This window comes from Alexandromys fortis, unplaced genomic scaffold, assembly GCF_014885135.2.
Source record: "Alexandromys fortis isolate MF-2015 unplaced genomic scaffold, M_Fortis_MF-2015_v1.1 scaffold_129, whole genome shotgun sequence".
Classification (NCBI taxonomy): Eukaryota; Metazoa; Chordata; class Mammalia; order Rodentia; family Cricetidae; genus Alexandromys; species Alexandromys fortis.
The window spans coordinates 471,717-494,657 of NW_026068022.1; the positions used below are offsets into that span (position 1 = coordinate 471,717).

The 22,941-nt window shown below is 32.5% G+C and overlaps 1 protein-coding gene across 1 annotated transcript in view; it reads left to right on the forward strand.

Moving 5' to 3' along the window:
* The window catches only part of Ncam2 (neural cell adhesion molecule 2), a 390,522-nt gene that overhangs the window by 319,662 nt on the left and 47,919 nt on the right, over window positions 1-22,941 (forward strand). Inside the window, exons 12-13 of the mRNA XM_050163353.1 lie at window positions 18,002-18,121; window positions 22,520-22,641. Of these exons, the coding sequence (XP_050019310.1) occupies window positions 18,002-18,121; window positions 22,520-22,641 (242 nt within the window). The remainder of the gene's footprint in view (window positions 1-18,001; window positions 18,122-22,519; window positions 22,642-22,941) is intronic.

Here is a 22,941-nt window from a genome sequence, read left to right on the forward strand (position 1 = left end):
ATTTTATGTATTTATTTATTTGGTTTTTCGAGACAGGGTTTCTCTGTGGTTTTGGAGCCTGTCCTGGAACTAGCTCTTGCAGACCAGGCTGGTCTCGAACTCACAGAGATCCGCCTGCCTCTGCCTCCCAAGTGCTGGGATTAAAGGCGTGCGCCACCACCGCCCGGCACCAGCATCATTCCTTAATCTTCACAGTTTTGTGTTTCTCACTGTCAATAATGTAAAAGATTTAGCCTATAAAATCATTTAAAAAACACAGAAATACTTTGTGCCTTTCTTTGAAAGTTTCTTTTTCCTCATTGTCTTTTCATTCATTTATTTATGAATGTTTATTTGATACTCTGTTTTTTATATTTGTAAATTGTTAGATATTTTATATTGTTTGTATCTATTTATAACTATTTGTATCTAATTACTGACTTCTCTATTCGCGAATAAAACAGGTCTTGCTTGATTTTACTCTTGTAGAGCAGGGAAATGTCTCCATGTAATTACTTTCATGCTTTAGTTTGCGGTCTTACCTAAGCCACTAATTACCCATGACTCCCACCAGCTGAGTTATCACCCGATCCACAACTTTGCATACAATGTAGATAGAACCATCATATTTTCCCTCATTTTTACCATGCCAGCCATTGAGATGACAATCAACTAACTTTTAAAATATATTGACCTGTAAACAACTTGTGTATACATAGTGTAACTTTTAAAAAATGTGGAATTTTTTTTTTCCCTGTAGGAAACGTGTTACAAATGTTTCTAAATATTTCTGTTGGAGTTTTTTGCCACGGAATATGACATGTTCATTAATTTCATCTTTGTTCAACTCATGTTTGGGTGGTCATGCTTATTGCTGTTCTATTAGCAGTAGCAAGAGAATGGAAACTTCCTAAATGTCTGACAACCAATGAAAAGATAATTGAGCGTGTGACACTTACATGGTATAAAATACCATTCAGATATAATGAAGACTGAAATCATGAGCTTCACAGATAAATATATGGAACCAGACAAGGAAGACTTTTAAAATTTCAAAATAACAAACGTATGGAAACTTATAGTTTCACTTCACAATTTAGGTAATTTTCACTGTTTTATAATCCCTGCTTTAGTAGTTTCTTATGAGATATGATGGGAAACAAATTAGTTATGGGTGGCATTAATGGTTAAACTTTGAAGGTTTTCTATTCAAATTTATTTGATATGATAGATGCACATAACATACTGGTATAAAACGATTTCCCAGTCTTATGATATTGTTTATTATTTTTATGACATCCCTTCTTAAGTCACCCTTTTCTTCCCATGCAATGTTTGTTCTCTGGACAATAGAAGCCAGTTTTAGAGTTTGTATCTTCTATGCCATGCTACATCTTAATGATAGATTTGCTGTGTATAAGAAGATAAATTGGGTCAGGTATAGTAACTGTCAAAATCTTTACTGCTTTAGGGATAACTAATGTTATTTTATGTGGTTAATAATTGTCATATTTAACAAGCAATATCATCAGAATCCTAACATATGGGAAATGTTTGGTGCTACTAAAGAAATATCTCAAAATACCTCTTTCCTTTATTTTCAAATATGTAACAAAATTTGAGTTCTTAGTTAGACTCTTGGAATAAAGTTATTTCTATTTGTAACTTTCAAATTTATTAACTAATAAATCTATTATGCAGACTTGTGTCAAAAAATAAAGTTATACCAATTGAAATGCCACATTCATTTCAAGCAATATTCAGATATACAGAAGTAAAATGAAGCAAAAGTATCAGTGTAGGGAAGTATGAGATGAAAATACTGGTCACATAATTTTAATGCCAGTGATTAGCCTTAGTGAGTGGACCATTTAGCTTACCTTGATAGTACATTGTTTGTCAGCACACTCTAAAAATACAGTCTCAAATTTCACATATGTTAAAAATTTAAGTAATTACCACTCTGTTGACTATTTGGTAATTATAATTGTAATGGTTATTTATGATTTTTTTCTATTATACTGACTGCGTGCAATGGAGGTTTAAGGATTGTGATGTATTTTCACTATTCAGTTATGAACTCTATTTACATTGCAGTATTTTTCTTCATTAGAGTCATTATGCAAAATTTTGTATGTACTATTTGCAATCATCACTAGCAACAGTTTCAAAGCTGAAGTCCTGCTGAATCATCACACTTGTACTTGATTTCTTTTTTTGCTGCATTTTTTATGAAAACATAAGATTTGTCATAGCAAGTGCAAAATATGTATTCATCATCCATTTTAATGATTTTCTGATAAACAGTGGCTGGAAAGAAGATGCAACCTTCATTTTTACAGAGCTACCCCTTAAGAGGTTAAATAGTCTCAAGGAAAATGCAAATCAAAACAACTCTGAGATTCTATCTTACACCTGTAAGAATGGCCAAGATCAAAAGCACTGATGACAACTTATGCTGGAGAGGTAATAATGAACACTCCTGCATTGCTGGTGGCAATTCAAAATGGTACAGTCCCTTTGGATGTCAGTGTGGCAATTTCTCAGAGAATTAGGAAACAAATAGCCTTTTTCAAGACCCAGTAATACCACTTTTGGGTATATATCTAAAGGATGCTCAACCATTGTTGATCAGAACCAGAACCTGAAAGCAACCTAAATGCTCCTTAACCAAAGAATGGATAAGGAAAATGTGGTCCATTTACAAATGGAGTACAAGATGCAATTTTTAAATCATCTTAAATTACTTAAATATAATGTGTGTATGTTTGTGCGCATTTGGTATTTATTTGTTTTAGCCTGACTCATATATATTCATACACGAAGTATAATCTCCTCTTTCTTACATTGTTTTAATCTCATTGACATGTGATTTGATTGTCTGACAAGCTTAACTATATTATATATAGGTGCAACTAATATATGTGAATATCTCTATGAAGTTCATATGATTGTACTCAGGATAATATGAATTTTAGTGGTCCAAGTCTTCAGGAATATTACACTGTCCCATTTCTGTTTCCCAGAACAATAACTCTCAGTTCTTATTAAAATTTCCCTAAATTTCTTGCTATTCAAAAGGTTACTATTCTCCTGAAAAGTTTAAATATTGTGATCTGTGAACCTCAAAAAAATTGGATTTCCAGATAGTTTTTCTCAGTGTAGGGATCTGTCCTCATGTTCTTTTAGATGCAAACAACTTTAAAACAGCAAGGTTTTCAGTAGAAAACACCTGTTCTGTGGCTGTTCAGCAGACATCAAGTATTCAAATTTCTTGATAAATAGAAAATGAATTATGTAACAGAAGTAGGTTGTACTTGCCCTTGTCATTAAGCAGGTGGTTAGTGGCATTATTTGCATTTTCATAGGCTTGATATTCATTTTCCTCTTCTAGATACAGGAGGAAATCATCACACATTTGCCTTTGGATACCAATTAGTATTAGTAATTTATTCTACTTTGCATTTTATTAAGCTCCACTAAACACAAGTGAATTCATGAAGGAGAATTTGAATCTTTTTATATCTGCATTATAAATTGGTACAACAAATTAGATTGCATGATTTCTTCCCCAAACTCTACATAATCTTACCCTCAATCATTGTCTTTTTAAAAAGAACACCCTTGCCATTAGAGAGGAGAAAAGATTCTTCTCTCAGGAACATGACATCATCAAAATGTCCCAAATGAAAAACTATTATTTCATTACCCCTCATTTTTCAAAATTTAACCTTTGTATCTATCGGAAGTATGATTTACAGACATAATTCTATGAACATAAAATACCAGACTTTAGTTGTTCTTTTATGAGCTTCAGAAGCATTATAGAAGTGCAACAATTTCAGTTCTAATGAAGTGCTCATTTGGAAATAAGAAATGAATCTAGATGTTTTGACATAAAATTTATTTCCCTATAATTTATTATTTAAATATACTATTTACTGCTGTGAATAAACCATACATAATTAGGATTTTATATGGCTATTTACATAGAAGAATGTAGACAGATGTTTCTGTCCTGCCTGGTCCCATAGCTGTTCATTCCCAAAGAATCACACTGAGGCTTTTATTAATTACAAATTGTTAGGCACATTATCTAAAGCTTATTATTAATTAACTCTGACAACTTATATTAATTAATAATTCTTGTCTATGTTTAGCAACTAGGCTTGGTACCTTTACTCATTGAGGCATTCTCATCTTGCTTCCATTGTGTCTTTCTAGTGACTGACTCTACCTTTCCTCTTCCCAGAATTCTTCTAAGTTGGTTTCTCTACCTATACTTCCTGACTGGCTAGTGGCCAATCAACATTTTATTAGACCAATACAAGTGAAAAGATCTTTACATTGTACAAGATCATTATCCCATGGCATTTCTCCTTTCCTTTTTCAAAACAAAACTCTGAATCTAATCTCCTTTGTTTAGCTTTTCCTGATCATTATCCATAACAACTTGTAACCAACACATTAAACAAAGACAAACATCCATAATTCATTTTTGGGGAATGTGGGCATAGTTTCTAAGCTACTTCCTTCTGATTGGGACACTGATATTCTTATGCGGACCCAAGAAAATTTAAGGATTTGGTCATGTCCTGACTGGAGTATTCTGTGAGACTGAATCATCTCAGCAAGCAGTCTGGAGGTTGTTCTGGATATAGAACACAGAGGAAATGGCAACAGAACATTGTGTATTTTGTAATTATTTACCTTCTATTTGTATACTCACCTCTATTTTGCTTTGCTTGTCCATTCCTCACAGCACCATGCTCTCATTTTCACCATCTCTGTGTGTATGCCTGAGTGTGTGCGTTTGTGTGTATGTCTGTATGCATGTATATCTCTCTGATTGTTATCTATATGTATACCTGTGTATGTGTCTATATGTGCATGTATGTTTAAGTGAGAATGTATATGTGTCTCTGTGTGGGTGGATGTACATGCTCATGTGGATATGTATGTTGAGTATTGTGGCATATATATATATATATATGTGTGTGTGTGTGTGTGTGTGTGTGTGTGTGTGTGTGTGTGTATGCTATCTATATCTACATCTACATCTATATCTATCTATATCTATCATCTATCTATATCTATATATGCCACAGGATATTGGGTGACTTGATCCTCTGAAGGTAACCCAGCTGTTGTGAGTTCTTGCATTCAATAATATCAATGTAAAAAATAAAAAAAAATTACAGCTCTCAACTTAAATGGAAAAAGATATAGTCTACTGTGGAATCATTTTGAATGACCCTGTCCCAGAAACATAAATTTAACTTACCCCAAATTCCATACTCAAATGTATTAGGAAAGCTGTTTGTTCATTTTTGTGGCTGCCCACAGTCCTGAAATAACCACACAGAAACTGTACCAATTAAATCACTGCCTGGCCTATAAGCTCTAATCTCCTATCAGCTAGCTTCTATATCCTAATTTAACTAATTCCACCTCTCTATATTTTACCATGAGGCTCGTGATCTACTGGCAAGGTTCTGGTATGTCTGCCTTTGATGGTGGTTCCATGGCTTCTCTCTGACTCCACCTCCTTTTTCCCAGCATTCAGCTTAGTTTTTCCTGCCTATCTAAGTTCTACCTTGCCAAGTCAGTTTCTTTTTTTTTGCCTCTAAATATATTTTAATTGTTTAGTCGCACAATAAAAACAAAAGTACCACCAACAGCCTATATCTGATTTTAAACTACTGAAATTAAGACAACACGTGATTGGTTTTCTCCGATTGTTCAATATACTCTCCCATTCCAATTTTGATGTCTTCAATTCTCTTTAGCTATCTATTAATTCTTCTTGTCTTTATTGAAAGTTCAATGAGAAAAGTCAGAAGCAAAATGAGTTCCAAGTCAGTTTCTTTATAAACCAATGGTATTCACAGCATACAGAGGGGAATCCCATATTACAATTTCACTAGCATTTTATAGTTTAAGAAAAATGGAAGTCATAAATAAATACATCATTAAAATACATTTGTGAATACCCCAGAGAATTAGATGAAATGAAAATGGGATAAGCTTTTTTTTATAGGCTTAAGATGCTATCTGTTTACCTTCTTGGCTCTCTTTTCCTTTTTTTTTTTTATTTATTCATCTCTCATATATTTCATTTCTGTCAAGTTTTCCCTTCCATCCTCTCCTCCTCATCTCCTCCTGCCCCTATATTCAAACCTCCTTCTTTTCCTTCTGTAAAGGCAGGTAGCTTGGGGAAATCAAGCAAATATAGCATATCAGCTTGAAATAATATTAAGTATATCCTCATATTAAGAATGGATGAGGCATTCCAGTATGAGGAGAAATATCTCAAAAAGCTGGCAAAAGCATCAGAGACAGTTTTCTGTCTCTACCGTTAGGTGTTCCACAAGAACACCAATCTACACAAACATGACATATATGCAGAGGACCTAGCACAAACCCATACAGGTTCCATGATTATTTAAGTATCTGTGATCCACTATGAGCCCTGGCTAGGTGATTCTGTGGACTGTATGCTTTTAGTATCCTTGGGACCCTGTAATTCATACAATCCTTTTTCTTCCTCTTTTGCAAGATTTCCCAACCTCCTCATGTTTGCCTGCCAGTCTCTGTAGCTGCTCCCATCAGTTGCAGGATGAATCATTTCTTTGATAATGGTTAAGCTACAGTATGGTCTATGATTATAGCAGAATATCACCAGGAATCATTTCATTTTTTTTTTGTCATTGTATTTGTATCTACCATAGGTCCCTGGGCTCTCCAGTCTCTGAGTCTTAGTGCTCCAGGCATGCCTTGGGTACGTTTCTCTTGTGCCATGGGTCTGAGGCTGGGTCCATCATTGACTGACCACAAGCAAAAGTTCTGCCCCACCTTTACCTTTACCCTACAACATCTTGTAGGCAGAAAAAAAATGTAGGTGGAAGGTTTTGTGGCAGGACTGATGTCCCAATCCCTCCACTGGAAGCCTTGGATTGGTAGAAGCTAGTGCTTTACCAATAAGTAAATAGCTTATAGAAAGATTTTATTTATTATCAAAAGATGTTAATTCATATATAAAGAAAGAAATGACTATTCTCAAAGACTAAAGCTAGCCTATTTCCCATCTCTCTCCAATAAAAAATTCAATCACTCCATCATTCTCTGAAGATACAGACTCCTTCAAGAAGCTTTGATTTAACATCCAGAAAAAAAACTTCTCTTCAGGATTCTCACTCATAATAGCCTTTTTGTGTCTAGAAGATAGCTCCTACTGTAGATGGAGTTTAATATAGATGAATCATTTAGAACTAAGGAGCACTAAACCACTTATCAAAAATATGACGCTACTGTGAATCTTCTCAACAATAATCTTTTCCAAGAATGTTCTACTATAACCTTTAGTTTTTTATGCATAGCTTCTTAGTATGTACATACCAGAATAATTTAACCTTGCCTTTTCATCTTCCTATTCATTTTACTTCCTTTCATCATTGTGTTGCACTTGTTAAGTATTAAAACTCTGCATTTCATAAGAGTAGACAGAGTGAGCATCCTTGCTTAGGCATAACATAAGTGGGGATCCTTTTATTGTCAAACATTTTCTGTGATTTTGTTTTATGTAGCTTATATTGTGTTGAGACATGTTTCTTCTACTTCAAATTTCTTTTTTTATTTTGTGAAAAAGGCATATTGGATATTGTAAAGAATCTTTTCTGAAGTTATTGCGATCATGAAATTTTTGAGTCTATTTGATGCTCTTTGTTTACTGATTTGTGCTGCTGAACCATGTTTGTACCTCTTCAATGAACCCAACTTGATCTTTGAGAATGACCTTTTTGATGGGTTCTTCAATACAATTTGCAAGTGTTAATTGAGAATCTTTGGCTATCTTTTTCTTTGTGACATTTTTTTTCTGGTTTTAATAGCAGATTAATTATATTTATACAATATAAAAAAATAGTTTTTCTTTTATTAGTTTTACATAAAAATTTAGAGAAGTTATAGAATTGCTTCTTTCAAACTCAACTTGCTTTTAACTGTAACTATATCTAGACTTTGTTATTTCATGTTTGCAATATTTTATAACTGCTTTAATCTCATTGATTATTCTAAATCAATTAAAGTCATTTATACCTTCTTGGGTTATTTTGATGTGACATATGTAGTAGAATTTCCTTGAATTTTCATAGGTTTTTCAATGTATTCAATGATAATTTTCAGTGTATCATAATTACTTTCTGAATTAATTGGATTTTTTAATCGCTTCCTTTTATCTCAAATTTTATTGTTTCTTTTTTCTTTGCCCTATTTTATATAAAAATTTGTTAATCATATTGACTTTTTAAATAAATAATTCTTTGTTTTCACTGATTCCTTATACTTTTTATTTCCATCTTATTTATTGCTGTTCTGATTTTTATTATTTTCTCTTTACTAATTGGGTTTTGGCTTTGGATTTTTCATTTTTATCATATTTTAATACCCATGTTGCATCATTCACATAAGATAGCCTTTTAATTAGTCATTTCAGCTATAAACGTACATATTAGTGTTGTTTCCATTTATCCCCAGTTCTCGTATATAAAATTTTAATTAAAATTTGTTCTTAAAAATTTAACATTCTTCTCTGATGTGTTCAATTACCTATTTGTCATCCACAAGGATACTGTTCTTTGTTTATACTAGTGTATAAACATAAGGATTTAATTTAAGTAAGTTTAATACTTTGTCAAAATGACATTCATTGGTTCCTCCTTTGGTACCTATCAGCTCCTCAACTTTGCAATGTTTAACAGATTTATTATACTAGGCTTGTGTTTCTTCCTTCTCTGTTGGTCATGAATCCACTCAGAAAGCAGTTAGTTCCCTTCTCTATGGTAACTTGTAACATCGACAGGTGGGCAAGACCATTGAGGACTCTTCCCCTGCAGGCTGTGCAGGGTCCCCTTGGGCAGTGAACACTAGATGGCTGGGAGAAAGCAATCACTGCACTGTAACAAAAGTGTGCAGGATCATTAACAATATGGTATTACCACCAATTTTTTAGATCAACCAGCAAAAACAATTACCATAACCTGTTTTTTAGGGGCTTTCTGGGTCTTACTGTGCAAAACCACAAATGGATAAATCCCACGGCTGGCCCTGGGATATTTATTGTATAACTCTCAGCTTAGTAGAAGATCGTTATCCATCCATGAGTTCCTTTCTTCAAACATTTTTTGTAGGTTTAAGGCTTATAAGATATTACTTTTCCATATTTTTCTCCATACCTTTAGTTTTGAATACTCCCTACTCTGTCTTCATCCTTTTTATTCTTCCTTGTACCTCACTTTCTGATTAGACTTTCTCATATCCTCTATATTTTTATACCTAATGTATTCTGAAAACTCACCTTTCTTAAGGTCCCTCCATATGTTCTCTCTTGTGCATCCTGTTTAGGTATTCTTACTCATTATTGATATTATAAACTTTATTGACTCAAAGATAAACATATTACTCATATTACCCAAGATGTATAACATAATATTTGTGATTCTGGCCTCGGTTAGATTCACTGTAAATTTCAATTACATCCATTTCCACACATATATCATAATCTCATTTCTGAAGTTTTGTAAAATTCCATGGTGTATATGTATAAGATATGCATTCTCCATTCACCCACGAAGGGCATCTAAGCTGGTTCCATAACATGTATTATGAGCTGAAATGCACATTGATATGTAGATATCTCTGTTGTAGATCATAGTCTCTTGTGTGTATGAGAAATTTGAAGTATAACTGGATTATTTGAAAACTATGTCTTTAGCTTTTTGTAAAACATTTTGCTTGGTTTCTAAAATGACTAAACCATTTTCATTGCTCAACAACCATGAATAAAGATGCATTCAAAATAAAACAATTAAAAAGTGAAATAAATAATCTTTCAAATAAATCTCTTTCTTGCTAGCATGATAGAACAGGAAAGCAGTAGCAAGTGTAACTCTTTGATTCTGAGGCTAGTGTGGGCTACATACCTGGTTTTCCACTTGCAAAGACTACAGAGTTAGATTATGTCAACAAATATATATATATATTTTTTTTTGCGAATTGATTCCTAAGAGTTCTCATTCTTCCAAGACTCTTCTCTTAAATTGAACTTACAAGTGGAATTACTGTCAGCTTGCATTTCTTTTTTTTTTTTTTTGTTCTATAAACGTTTGGAATGATTTGACCAATACATTGTGTCAGCTCATAGCTGTTCCAGCAGCTTTTCTGGAAAAAAAAAATTGCATCATCCGAATAGATCATCCCTCCCTTGCTATTTTTTTTTTATACCTCAACATGATTACTGCTTATGAGTACTTGTCATGTAGCCAGATACTTTTTTTCTGAATATATTAATTGGATGTAGATTTCATTTTCAGTGTGTTTGATGTAGTCTTATCCACACTAATCTTCACATTGACAGGTTTGTCTTACCAGGGATGAATAAAGCTCTAAGCATTTGGGTCTTTGCTTCCGTATATATGTGCTGTTCCCTAGTGAGTTTCCCATCATGTCAGGTCTCATGAGTTGTCCATATGGTTCAGTTCTTCTCTGGGTCTTAAGCTCATAGTGGATAGAGTTATAAACTTTGCAGTTTAAGATATTTTTACTCCTTACTTTCAACTCTCATTGGCAGAGTAGTTTGGTGAGAGCATGTCTTTCATAACCCTTCCCTTTCTGGTCATATAAGCACAGTTGTGAAACTGACATTTCTCTTGAGGTTATATTTTGGAAACTTTTAAGTCTCTTGTTCAAAGTTGTATTTTTTAAAAGGTTACCATTCTCAATCACTATTCTACTGGAAATGAGGACACCAAGTCAATATCTTCACCACAGTCTTGAATGTTCTACCCAGCATTAATATGAAAACTAAACTTTATTCCTTCTTATTTTACCAGTGTTAAGATAACACACACACTCACACACACACACACACACACACACGTGTGTGTGTGTGTGTGTGTGTGTGTGTGTGTGTGTGTATAAAGGCTCCACGCCATGAAGTTAGTTCTGAGATATCAATAGCTTGGTGAATGTACCTTGCTTCTACAATGAATATTCTGCCATTTCTTGGATGTTTTCTGAATTCTAAGACAAAATATTGGCAAGTTTCTCTCCACCAAGGGCACTGTTTCTGGTGTATAAAATCTTGTCTTCTTGTGCTCTCAAATGGTAGAAGGTACAAAGCAATTTATATCCTTTAAAAATCGGCATATGCGTATAATTTAAGATTTTTAGATGACTTTATTGTGTGCAAGAATGAATATCCTTCTGTATTTTAACTTCTTTTTGAACCCCACATGCATATGTTTTAGTCTGCATCAATTTCTTCTCATGTATTCCTCTATTTACATCCATTCTTAAGTATATGTGAAAATCTTTAATAAAATTTACATTTATTCTTCAAAAAATTATTTCAATTCCTTTAAGAGTTATGTGGAAAATGAAATAATGTAGTATTACTGACAAGGAATAAAAAGCTATCCTGTATGGGTGTAAATATATATAGTACTATGTGGATGGGTCCTGAATTTCACTGAAATATAACAAGAATGCTAACATAACTAATGAAGATAGATGTTAACCTCAGGGAAAAAAATAAGCTATAATAAAAAGATTTTAGCTACTGTTATAAATTTTGCAATGCAACTAGTTTAACACATAAAACTGAGAATGTTAGTTGTAAAAGAGATAAGATATAAAAATTCAGAAAAAATGCTATATTTTTTACCTATACATGGATTCTGTGTTATGATTGCTTTTTAAAAATCTCTGAAATTTCTGGTTTGTTATAGAAAATATAAGTGCAGAAACAAAGACGTTTCCTATCTCATTACTTCAAGATCTGTTTATAACTTTTGTATGGCACATATCGAATTAGATGTCTAGTCAATACTAAAAATGACAGAATAAATTCTTCAGAATTTCAATTACCCAGAAGTAGCTAGTGAATCTCTCTTTTCCTGTGTGAGCACTGAGATTCAAATCTATATTAAAAAGAGTGAGTGGTCTGTCATTGTCAAGAGGACTTTGCATTTGTGCATTGATTCTAATGTACTCCTTCAAAGTTGTATACCAAATGGTAAGCCCAAGACTATTTAGTCAGTTCTGAATTATATCATCTTGGTTAAAATCAGTCAGTCTCCAAACATAACAAAATACATGAATATAGAAAAAAGACCCATGGAGAGGTGGGTGGTGTGGGAAGCAAAGAGGAACAGAGAAAGCAACATATGGAGAGGTTTGTGGTATGACAATCAGAGGGAGGTAAACGAAGTTGTAGTAAGAATAAAAACAATTCTCTGTATTCATGTATAAAATTGTCAATGAGCAAATCTAATGACAGATAAAAGAATATTACTGGTTTAAATTTAACTCAGAATTGATGTGGGATTCCCCTCTGTATGCTGTGATTACCATTAATGAATAAAGAAAACTGTCTGGAGCCCCTGATATGTTAGAGTTAGCTAGTCAGGAAAAACTAAACTGAATGCTGGGAGAAAGGAGGTGAACACAGACGCTGAGACTTTATCTGGTAAACCATAGCTTCATGATGAAACACAGATTACTTGAAACGGGTTAAAATGGGATTACTTGCAATACGAGTTATTCAATAAGAAGCTAGCCTCCTCTGACAAATTGGCGCTAATGTGGTTGACTAAAATCCACTTAAAACCTGAGAGGACTTGAAAAGAAATTCTAGACATAAAAATACAGAGTTTAACACAACTTCTTGCTGTTTGCAGGTAGTATGCTGCAACTCATTTAAAAGAGGATTTCCAGACTCAGTAGTACCAAAAAAAAAAAAAAAAAAAAAAAGCCTCCCTTTGAAACATTAGCAGCATGACATCTAGCTCTTTCAGGAGGGCAAGCATTTAATTGGGGTTTCTACACAGTGTGTCATAAGCTACTTAATGGCACTGAGCAGCCCAGAACAAACAAGCAGCCTCCTCTAACACTGAATGGAAGGTATTAATGATGATTGCCAACATGAATTATATTCTTTAGCCTTATAAGAACTCATAAACTTGAGGAAATAAGTATTAAAGATATTTTATCCCCTAATAGCATGAGTTAAATATATTATATGTAAAATTCATTCAAAAATAAATTAACATATAAAAGGTAAAACCTAAAACCTTATAATTGCTAGAAAAATTTATTGTACATTGAATTTGCGCATTCCTCTTAAACGTTCTTCCTCATGTAAAATATAATCATCTTTATTATTATATATAAAAATGATTCAATTGTGTGATAAGGTCTTTCTTTAAGCAAAGGATGATTAAGTATTTAAACTTCATCATGAAAACCAAACATAAAAATCAAAAATATATAGAAAGTTTTGTAGGAAATAAAAATTAAAAACTAAAGGCTTATAAATTGTCTAATAATTAGATTAATTTTTTCTTCTTCAAAATAAATACTTAATGAATTATTTTTATAAATAAAAAAACAAATAAATGTTATGTGATCATGGTACATGTCACAACGGCGGAATATACTAACACATATCCTCAAAATACTTCCTAGAATAGTGAAAAAGATTCTTAGAAAAGCATTAGAACCTTAAAATGCTAAAATTCACACCAAAATACAAAATTAAATTATAAAAATCAAGTGAAAATGATTGACCTGAAATAAATATGTATATATATACAAAAATTATGTATATATATAATTTTTGAACAAAATTGATATTATTTTTCAATCCGAATATTATAATTTTAGCATTAGTGATAGAAACATTTAAAAGATGTATTTTTATTACAAGTCAAGTCTTCTGCAAATTCTTGCAAAGTGTCATTATATTTTAAGCAAATTCAAATGGATGTTAAGTGTCTGATTTTGCTTCTTTGTTTACACAGTGCACCCTGCATATTAAATGAAAAACTTCATTGTTCTATGAATTTTTAGATCTCTGTGAGGAGATTAAGAGCAGTATAATATCCAGTGAGCATTTGCCTCTCACCCCTACTTTGTGATTTCTCATTATTGTCATGACTGTTTCATAGTTCTTGACAACCTCATCTTTCCCATTTAAGGCCAGTGATGCTGTAGTTCTAGCCTGAGGGACTTCTCATCTTACAGTGAATGTCAGGCAACCCACTGCAGTAATCCAAGATTTAAGTTATGGAAGAAAACATAGCTAAATAGAATCATATTTTGCATGTATGCTTATATTAATTAGTTTTCTCAATCATTTTCTTTTCTCCAAAGGTGGTAAATATTCTGTAGCCTCTGTGTCTGTTGACAGTTAAAGGAATAAGATTTATTTGTATCTAAACAAAACAATATCACTCCTAGTAGTAAAATGTAATGCCTTGTGAAAAGAGAATATAATTTCTGTTTTTCTTTCTAGTATTTTCCATAGTTGTAGAACCATGATTTTAAAACGTTTATGCTTTATCTTCATGGGCCAAGTTAAATATCATTATTTTAATGTGCACTTTGCACTTTTTGCCAAATTTTGCAGTTATAGCCATTGGTTATTTAAGAAACTCAATTATATTTCAATAAAACTAAAACATTAAATTAGGGAAGGAAACCTGCTTCTTTACAAAACTCATACCTAACAAAGCAAAGTAGGACTTGAAAGTCATGCTGTTTAATGTTTCTAGGATATGCATTCATTTATAGCATTTGTCCTCGGAGAACACATAGTAGTTTTTAATCTAGTTACACAGAGATGTAATTTTGCTTTTGAATTTCTAATAAATTATAGGGAATGAAGCCATCCCACACATTAGTCCACAGTTCTATTGTCCAATTGTATGGGCACATGGAAGGAAATAAATCTATTAACTAACTTCATAATTTGAAGTGCAATTCTCTAACAGAGTGGGAAGCCTTGCATTTTTCAAATGGTGGTTTGCTTTCAGGCTCCACTTTAGGTGTTCAGAAACTCTGTGTTTGGTAATATGTCACAAAATTATCGATGATTTAAGGCATATATCCTCTTTTTAAAGTAAGGCAAGTCAAATTACAGATTTGGTGTTACCCCCCTGAAATCTATTTATTTTTCTGACTCTAATTTTAAGCCTGTATGCAACTCTTTCTATGTGACAAAATAATTTTTGGTTTCACAGAATGTTGATAATCATAATAAGGGTTATTGGAGCAATCTTTCATAAGTCAGGACTTGATAAGACTGACTTGTAGCACATGAACTTGGAAACCTAGCATCAGTGGGTTGGCTTTCATACTTTGTTCCACTCATTTTGGAGGATGTTCATAGGTCCTCCTCCTATTTACTTTTCCCTGAGTATTTCAGATCAGCATTGTAAATATATTTGAGACTGCAGTATTATACTCTTTTCTTCTCATTCCTGAAAATTGCCCTGATTTGAAACTCAATACACTGAGCAATCATGATGTGGAGCAGCACATATTAAGGGGATAAAATATGAAAAACCAACTTGACTGAGCATCATGTAAATAAAGAAGTAGTGTTACTTTGTTAGTTAGTCAGACATCCATGTTTTTTGCAGTTCCTGTGAAATGTCTGAAAAAGGCAATACCCTGAGAAGGGAGATTTTGCTCGAAATGCACAAACAGTTCAGTAAAATAAAAATATACGGTTTATGTAAAGGGTATCAAACTACAGATTTCCTTGAATTATATATTATGTTAATTCAGTAGGTTACCTCTTACAAATTTTTAACCAAAAATGTTAACAAATAAACCTCCAATTTAAAATGTCATCTATACAATTCTGTTTCATAGGCAATTTTACTCACCACTGAAACTGTAAGCATTAAATTCCATTGCTCTTCTTTCTTGCTTGCTTATCAAGACAAAGGAATATGAGTGTTTCTAGTTCCTTCATTAAAATGGATATAGAATTATTTTTTATGACAATGTTCTCAGATGCATTTTTGTTATAGAAATAAGGAGGATTACATAACTAATCAAAATTGTTGACTGTGGTGGAAGAATCTCTCATATGATGTTGCTTACATACACTAATATAAACCATCTATGTAAATGTTCATTAATGTTTATAATGACATATTGAATTAGTTCTATTTTCCATGAATGCACAATATTTAGATAATAAATGACAGTCATGATGAATAGATTATATATTTTCTTTTATTTTTCTTTATTCCATGGCCTGCAACTGATAGTCCTATTTAATAAAAAATGAAATTATGGCAAGTCTTTCACCCCAAACAATCACTTCAATTGTCTTTGCTTGCAATGTACTTTTAAATAATTTTTACTTTAATTTTAAAGTGTTTATTCTAAGAGTTGAGAGATACTCTGTTTATAAGAGTTAGTGGATCCCAACTGGTGAAGAGGGTAGCTAATAACCACACGGCTTCTTCCTGCAGTCTTCTCAACATGTCAATACTGGGATGCTTCAAAGACTATAGATTAATTAAGCACAGGTTTTTCATAAGATCTGTTACAGCAGCTCTGTTCTGTCCAGATGAAAAGAATGTGGTTGAAGTTGACGCTGCATGGGTCATATTGATTCTCCAGAGGACTAATTCATTAGTGCTGTGATCAATTAATATGTATTTTATCTTCTTTAATTTCAAAGAACTTCACTTTTCTTTCAATTGTATTAAGTACTATTCACCATGTGTTCAAGGATGTCACTTGTTTGTTTCCTGGCCACCTGGTAGATCAGAAACAAAATAATCACACAGAAAATGTTATTTAAATCAGTGTTTGGCCTATTAGTTCTAGCTTCTTATTGACTAACTCTAACATATAAATTTAACCCATCCCCATTAATCTGTGTAATGCCACTTGGTAGTTTACCTGGTAAAATTCTGACCGTCTGTCTTTGGCAGGGCTACATGGCTTCTCCCTAACTCTTTCTTTCTCACAGCTTTCAGAATAGTTTTCCCCACCAACCTCTATTCTCTGTGCAGTCCCAAGACAGTTTTTTTTTATTCATTAATGGCAATCACATCATACGGAGGGTAATCCCATGTCAAGCATGGGTTAACTACATACTGTAATTATGTTAGAAATAGTTATAATTTCATGTTTTAAATAACAAAGTTGGAAAAAATGTGGTGAATGTTTATCAATATTTTTTAGATTTATGAGATTATTACATAATTACATTAATTTCTCTTCCCTTTCCTCCCTCCAAAACCCTTCCATATAACTCTCTTTGCTCATGTTCNATATATTTCTAAACACTGCCTACAACTGGTTCCATCTGTGCAATGTGACTTATGTACCTGAAACAGGTATTAGGAAACCAACTGGTGTACTCTTCCATGCAGAAGATGACCTCTCCTGCTCTTAGCACTTGTCAGTTGCCTGTACTTCTCTCTACAAAACTGAAGCCTACTGGGGGCTCCCATTTCCACCATTGCAGCTATTGTTCTTATTAAGCTCAATTTTAGGCAATCATGTTACTTTTTCATCTAATCTGTTTCTTTACTTTTATAACTCTGCTTTTTAAAATGTGTGATTGTAAACTCGGCTTTGATATGGTATATGATGTAAAATCAAAGATAATAAAACATGCAAGTGAGAGGAGTGAAATAAGCTAAAGTTTGACCTGATTTAATCCATTCTGAGATTGTAAAATGATTGACCCACTGGTTGTTGAAGATACAAGTTCATGACATTTCTTTGTCAAGAGTGAAAAATTCCCACTGGAGATACAGGGACGCTAGACTGAACATCCTATTTCCCTGACGTTATGAAGAAATAATTGAATTGGCATAAGTGACACATAGATATATATAGAAGAAATGGTGCATTTATATAATTTTATTTTTTCCAAACATCAAAAAAAAATCAGTGATTATTTTGACTTCCTGTTTGTGTTCCAAAACAAAGTGCTACTTTTTCCATTGAAATTTCATGCTTTTGTGAGAGTTACACTTGAATCGACAAAACAGACTACTCAGAAATTGTGCTCACATGATCTTCTACTTTCTCTTCAGGCACTTCCCTGTGAGGTTAATCTCAAAGATTAATAATAAGCCCGATGCTTTTTCTTATTGCAATGCTTTAAAATAAGTTTATGTTTTTTGTTTTGTTTTACTTTTCTTAGCAATGGTTGTCTTGAGCAGCCTGGAACCAAATACAACTTATGAAATCAGGGTTGCAGCAGTAAATGGAAAAGGGCAAGGGGACTACAGTAAAATAGAAATATTCCAGACACTGCCAGTCCGTAAGTAATCAGCACTGCTCTGCTCTCTGTCATCAGATTCTTCTCTTGAAAATGTAATGGGATTTTTTTTTAATGCAGAAAATCATTTCAATACTCACGGAAGTGAATTGTATCTCTCTAGAAGTGTTTCCTGTGTTAGTGGCATCATGGCTTACATTTCTCAGAACCTGGGAAGAAAAGAAAAAAAATGATGGAATATAAACAGTAAAGCTGTTCTTAGTATATCTTTCAAATTTATAATGTGATTAATTAGATTATGGGTGCAGATTTTATTATGTTTGTAGAAGAATTGTTGTGTGTCATGTCTCTTTTAATGAGACACAACTATTATCCCACAAATTATGTGAGCTGTAAGAAAAGGGAATACCAAACTCTAAATTAATTGGTTGCAAAAGTAACCAATAATAGGAGACCATAATCATCTGTGGCCTTATTCTCAAAACTATGCTGTTTTAAGTAATTTTTAGTCAATTTGGTTAATCTAAAGTTTTGAAATTTTAAAAGGCATAACTTTTGTATCATTTCTAAAATGTGAGACAATTTACTGAAGAGGACTGAACATTGTTGTTGCAAAATATTGGTACAAATCTGCCTGTTCAATGCAAATATTACTTCATTAAATTGACTACTATAAGTTCCTGCTCTGTCATTTGAGCAGTGGTTTTCTAGCGCTTCTCAAAATCCACCAGGTGATGTCCCTTTTCTCCATTCTCATATTGCAATATTTTAATTCCTTCATTATTTTTACCAGACTGTCTCCTAGGTAAGTGTATCAACACTCCTACCCAAATCTTAAATGACTTGTATATTCTATTTTTATTTTTGCAACTACTGATGATACCCAGAGGTGTTGCAAATTCATTCAAAATGGAAGCTTAATTAATTCAATTATACTCTGGGTAATCTTTATAATTCTGTGCGTTCCTACATTTACAGACTTTGAACAACTTTTCTCCTCTTGAAACGCCAGTGTGCATGTTTAAGAAAAATAAATCTCTACTCTTGATACTGAGTATATGATTCAGTCATCAAAGTGTTGCTATTTCATGAAAGCATGAGAACCTGAGTTGAGATAAACAGCACTCATATAAAAGTTGAGTGCAGTGTTGTAGGTTAGTAAGATCAGAAGTGAATTGGAGGTAGAGGTAGATAATTCCTTGATGCACACTGACCAATAAATCTAATCAAATTGGTAAGCTCTCTGTATACCAAAAAAGGTGAAGGTCAATGGAGAAAGATAACAAAATTTCACTTCTGATTTCCACGGAGATGCATACCTGCATGCACATGGATGTAACTGGACGTTTCTCTCATGCCCACAGTTCCTGGGGCTCGATAATGAGTCTTTTGGTGCCTGTCATCCTCTTTGACGTAATTGTTGCTGAAAGGACCAGAGTTGTCTAATGTTGAGAAAAATCTACATTATTAAACATTTTAAATGTCATCATTATGTAGGTCTTTGAAGTGATTGAAGATTACCTATGTATCTCAAATATACCACTGTATCACCTTGAAATCCTCCTAGCATGACTATAAGTTTGTTAGATATGGGTGGTTATTAGCCTGTAATTTTATATTGTCTTGAATAGTTTTAAAGGACTAAAACTTAATGTTGGACAATTGTGTAAGTTGTATAGTGCAAGTGAACTGTATAGGTATAACCTTAAGCAAAAATAGAAACAGATGTGTAGAATAAGGACAATAACCTTGATTTGTATCAATATACAAAAATCCTTTAAACACAAATAGAAATGTAAACAGTATAACACAATTAACCTTAAATTTGTGTTATTATACCACAATCCATGTCAATGTAAAATATTTGATAGTGATAGTTGTCTTTTTATTCTATATTGCACTAAATATTAAAAAAAAAAACATATATAACCCACCAAATAACTAAAAAAACTTTCCTTACTGCCCAACTCTGGGGAATGTGGATGCTATTTCTCAAAATGGATTCCTTTTGTCTATGGACAAAGTATATTTAGGTTCCCTGATACATTTTTAAAATAATGATCAAATCCTGGGAAGACCAGCAGTAACCTTTGTTGATAAAAATCACCTATCAAGTTTCAGGTGATCTCCCTTGATTAAAACATATTCATATTAACTAGGACTGAATCCACAGCCTCTTTTTTTTTTTTGTGGAAACAAAATAAAACCACTTCTCCAAAGCATTTTTGATTCCCATTTGACAAGTACTTTTTTTTTTCTTTAAAGTTAAGGCATTACAAACGTATATAGCCTGGTTTATTTTAACAGTCCTTCTTTTAATTTTAGGTCTCTTAGTAGCTTTTGTTTGTTTATCAGCATTTAAAAATTTTAAAATCAACATAATAACATACAGAATCCAGACTTCCTGTGTATTTTTTCATCTCCACAAGATTTAACTATTTTTATTTTTTACTTCTCTCTTTAAAGACTTTATTATTTTTAAGCTATTTGTTCTTTCTATTACTGTTTATATACTTTTTTTAAAAAAAAGCATACATAAAATTATGAAACACATTGGAACCTGTTTAGAGTTTTATGATTTTTGTTTTGTTTTGTTTTGGTTTGGACCTACTTAACTATATATCTCCAGTCTTTCATAATCTCATGAGGAAACTTCATACTGTTAAGCTATACCCTAGTGCTCTAGCATCTGACACTGCTCTCAGAATGGGTTGTGAAAGTTATGTGCAAAGCCCAGTCAGAGGAGCATGACCAAGAACTGCATTTAATCCCCCAGAGTTCTAGAATGCTGATGCTTGCCCATGGCAGGCATTTTTTCACTTTATTTTTTAATTTCTACATAGCATTAAAAAAACTGTTTAAGTACTCTGGTATGACCAGAGTTTCTTAAAGATGTCTTATTTTCCTCCTTTATTAGGCCCCTCATAAAAATATGGCCATATGTTGGGTGCCAAAATGTAGTTGGAAGTTTTGTTTTGTTTTGTTTTGTTTTAACCCCACTTTGGAACACAAAAAATGTTTACTAGAGGTTCCTCTCCTGTCTGGTAGCCCATGAATGAGACTTAATTAATTATAAATGTTTGGCCAATGGCTCAGGCTTATTAATAACTAGATCTTACATTAAAATTAACCAATTTCTATTAATCTGTGTATTGCCACATGCTGTGGACATGGTGCTGGGGGATGTCTATTAGACTCCACTCTTTTCCTCCTGTATCTCTGCTGGGATTTTTTACCTGGCTCTATCTTGCCTTGCCATAGACCAAAGGAGCTTTATTTATCAACCAATAAGAGAAACAAATATTCAAATACACAAGGGGACATACCACATAATATAAGTGCATTCATATGTGTACCCACAGATATGAAGGTCACACACAGTCACACACACAGTCACACACAAACCACTACCATCATGACTCTTATTTGTTCTGATTTTCTCATGTCTTCTAAATTATAATAAAGATACATTGTAATATATATACTGATGTTGACTTGTTAACCATTCTCCAACTTTGTGAGTTCTTTGAAATTAGGGGCAATTCTTTTATTATTGGGTTGATCAAATTCTCACAAATAGAAGACCTTATTTTATCTATTTTACTGCAACATAATCTTTATTATTTTATATTTAATTTTTAAAATGAATATTACATTGTAACAAAGTAATGTTCGATGACTGTGATTATTAACATTAGACTTTTATGAGATTTGGCATAATCATTATGGATAAAGAAGGAGTTACTGAAGTCCTAGCCTGCCTTAAGGGGCAACTGTCTATTTTCTGGGGAAAGGAGTGTCCTTTCCTTCAGTATTGTAGCCAATAATAAATTGCCCTTGCTCCATTAAACAATTTCCTAAAACACTCTAAATAAATTCTGTGGCTCACACACTGAAAAATACATAAAAGACATAAAGACAGAGATGGTTTTCAACAGGAAATAGAGAGAAATGAAGTGAAAACAATTTAATTTTCATTATATAAATTTATGAGACTTAAATAATGAAATATTAAATATGACATTTAAGTTAAATTATAAATCTATGAATGAATACGTTTTGTGTATGTGAGGCATAAATTAAAATCCAATGGTGAAAATTTAGTTTCTGTTTTTTAACATCTATAAATGTAATTATTACAAGAAAATGATTGCATTGTCATCTTAAATGACCCTCTTCTATACACAGTGTCATTATTAAATAAATCTCTTCTATACAATATGAAATTTTCCATTTTAAACATAGAAATTCTACTAAAGCAGCTGAGCTGTAAAGTTTATTTTGTGAGTGAACATCAAGTTATGCCACACCAAAATACAAAATAAAGTGAACCAATAAAAGATCATATATTTGGTATATAAGTTGATGGTTTAACTAGAAAGCAGCCTTATTAGGGATGTACAGTGAAAGTTTATGAAGAACTTCTGTGTTTTTTCTTAGGTGAGCCAAGTCCTCCTTCCATACATGGACAGCCAAGCAGTGGGAAGAGTTTTAAAATCAGCATCACAAAACAGGATGATGGAGGGGCTCCTATTTTAGAATACATAGTGAAATACAGAAGTGTAAGTATCTTTTGATTAATATTTTGTATCTTACTGTTTGTTACATGATAAGTCACCATAATCTTAAAGATTGGTAAGGAATGTATCTATAAAGTAAAGTATACATTTTAGTTTTTCTATTTCTGAAATTTACCATTATATTTGTTACCTTGTATTTTATTAAGCAACATGTACTATTTTGAAATTTTTTGATGGTTTTGACCCTAATTCTAGTCTATAATGTGATTTAACAACATGAGAGATAGCATTTCTCTTCTTTTTTTTTTAAAGTGTTTTTTTTTTTTTTTTTTTTGTTTTTTT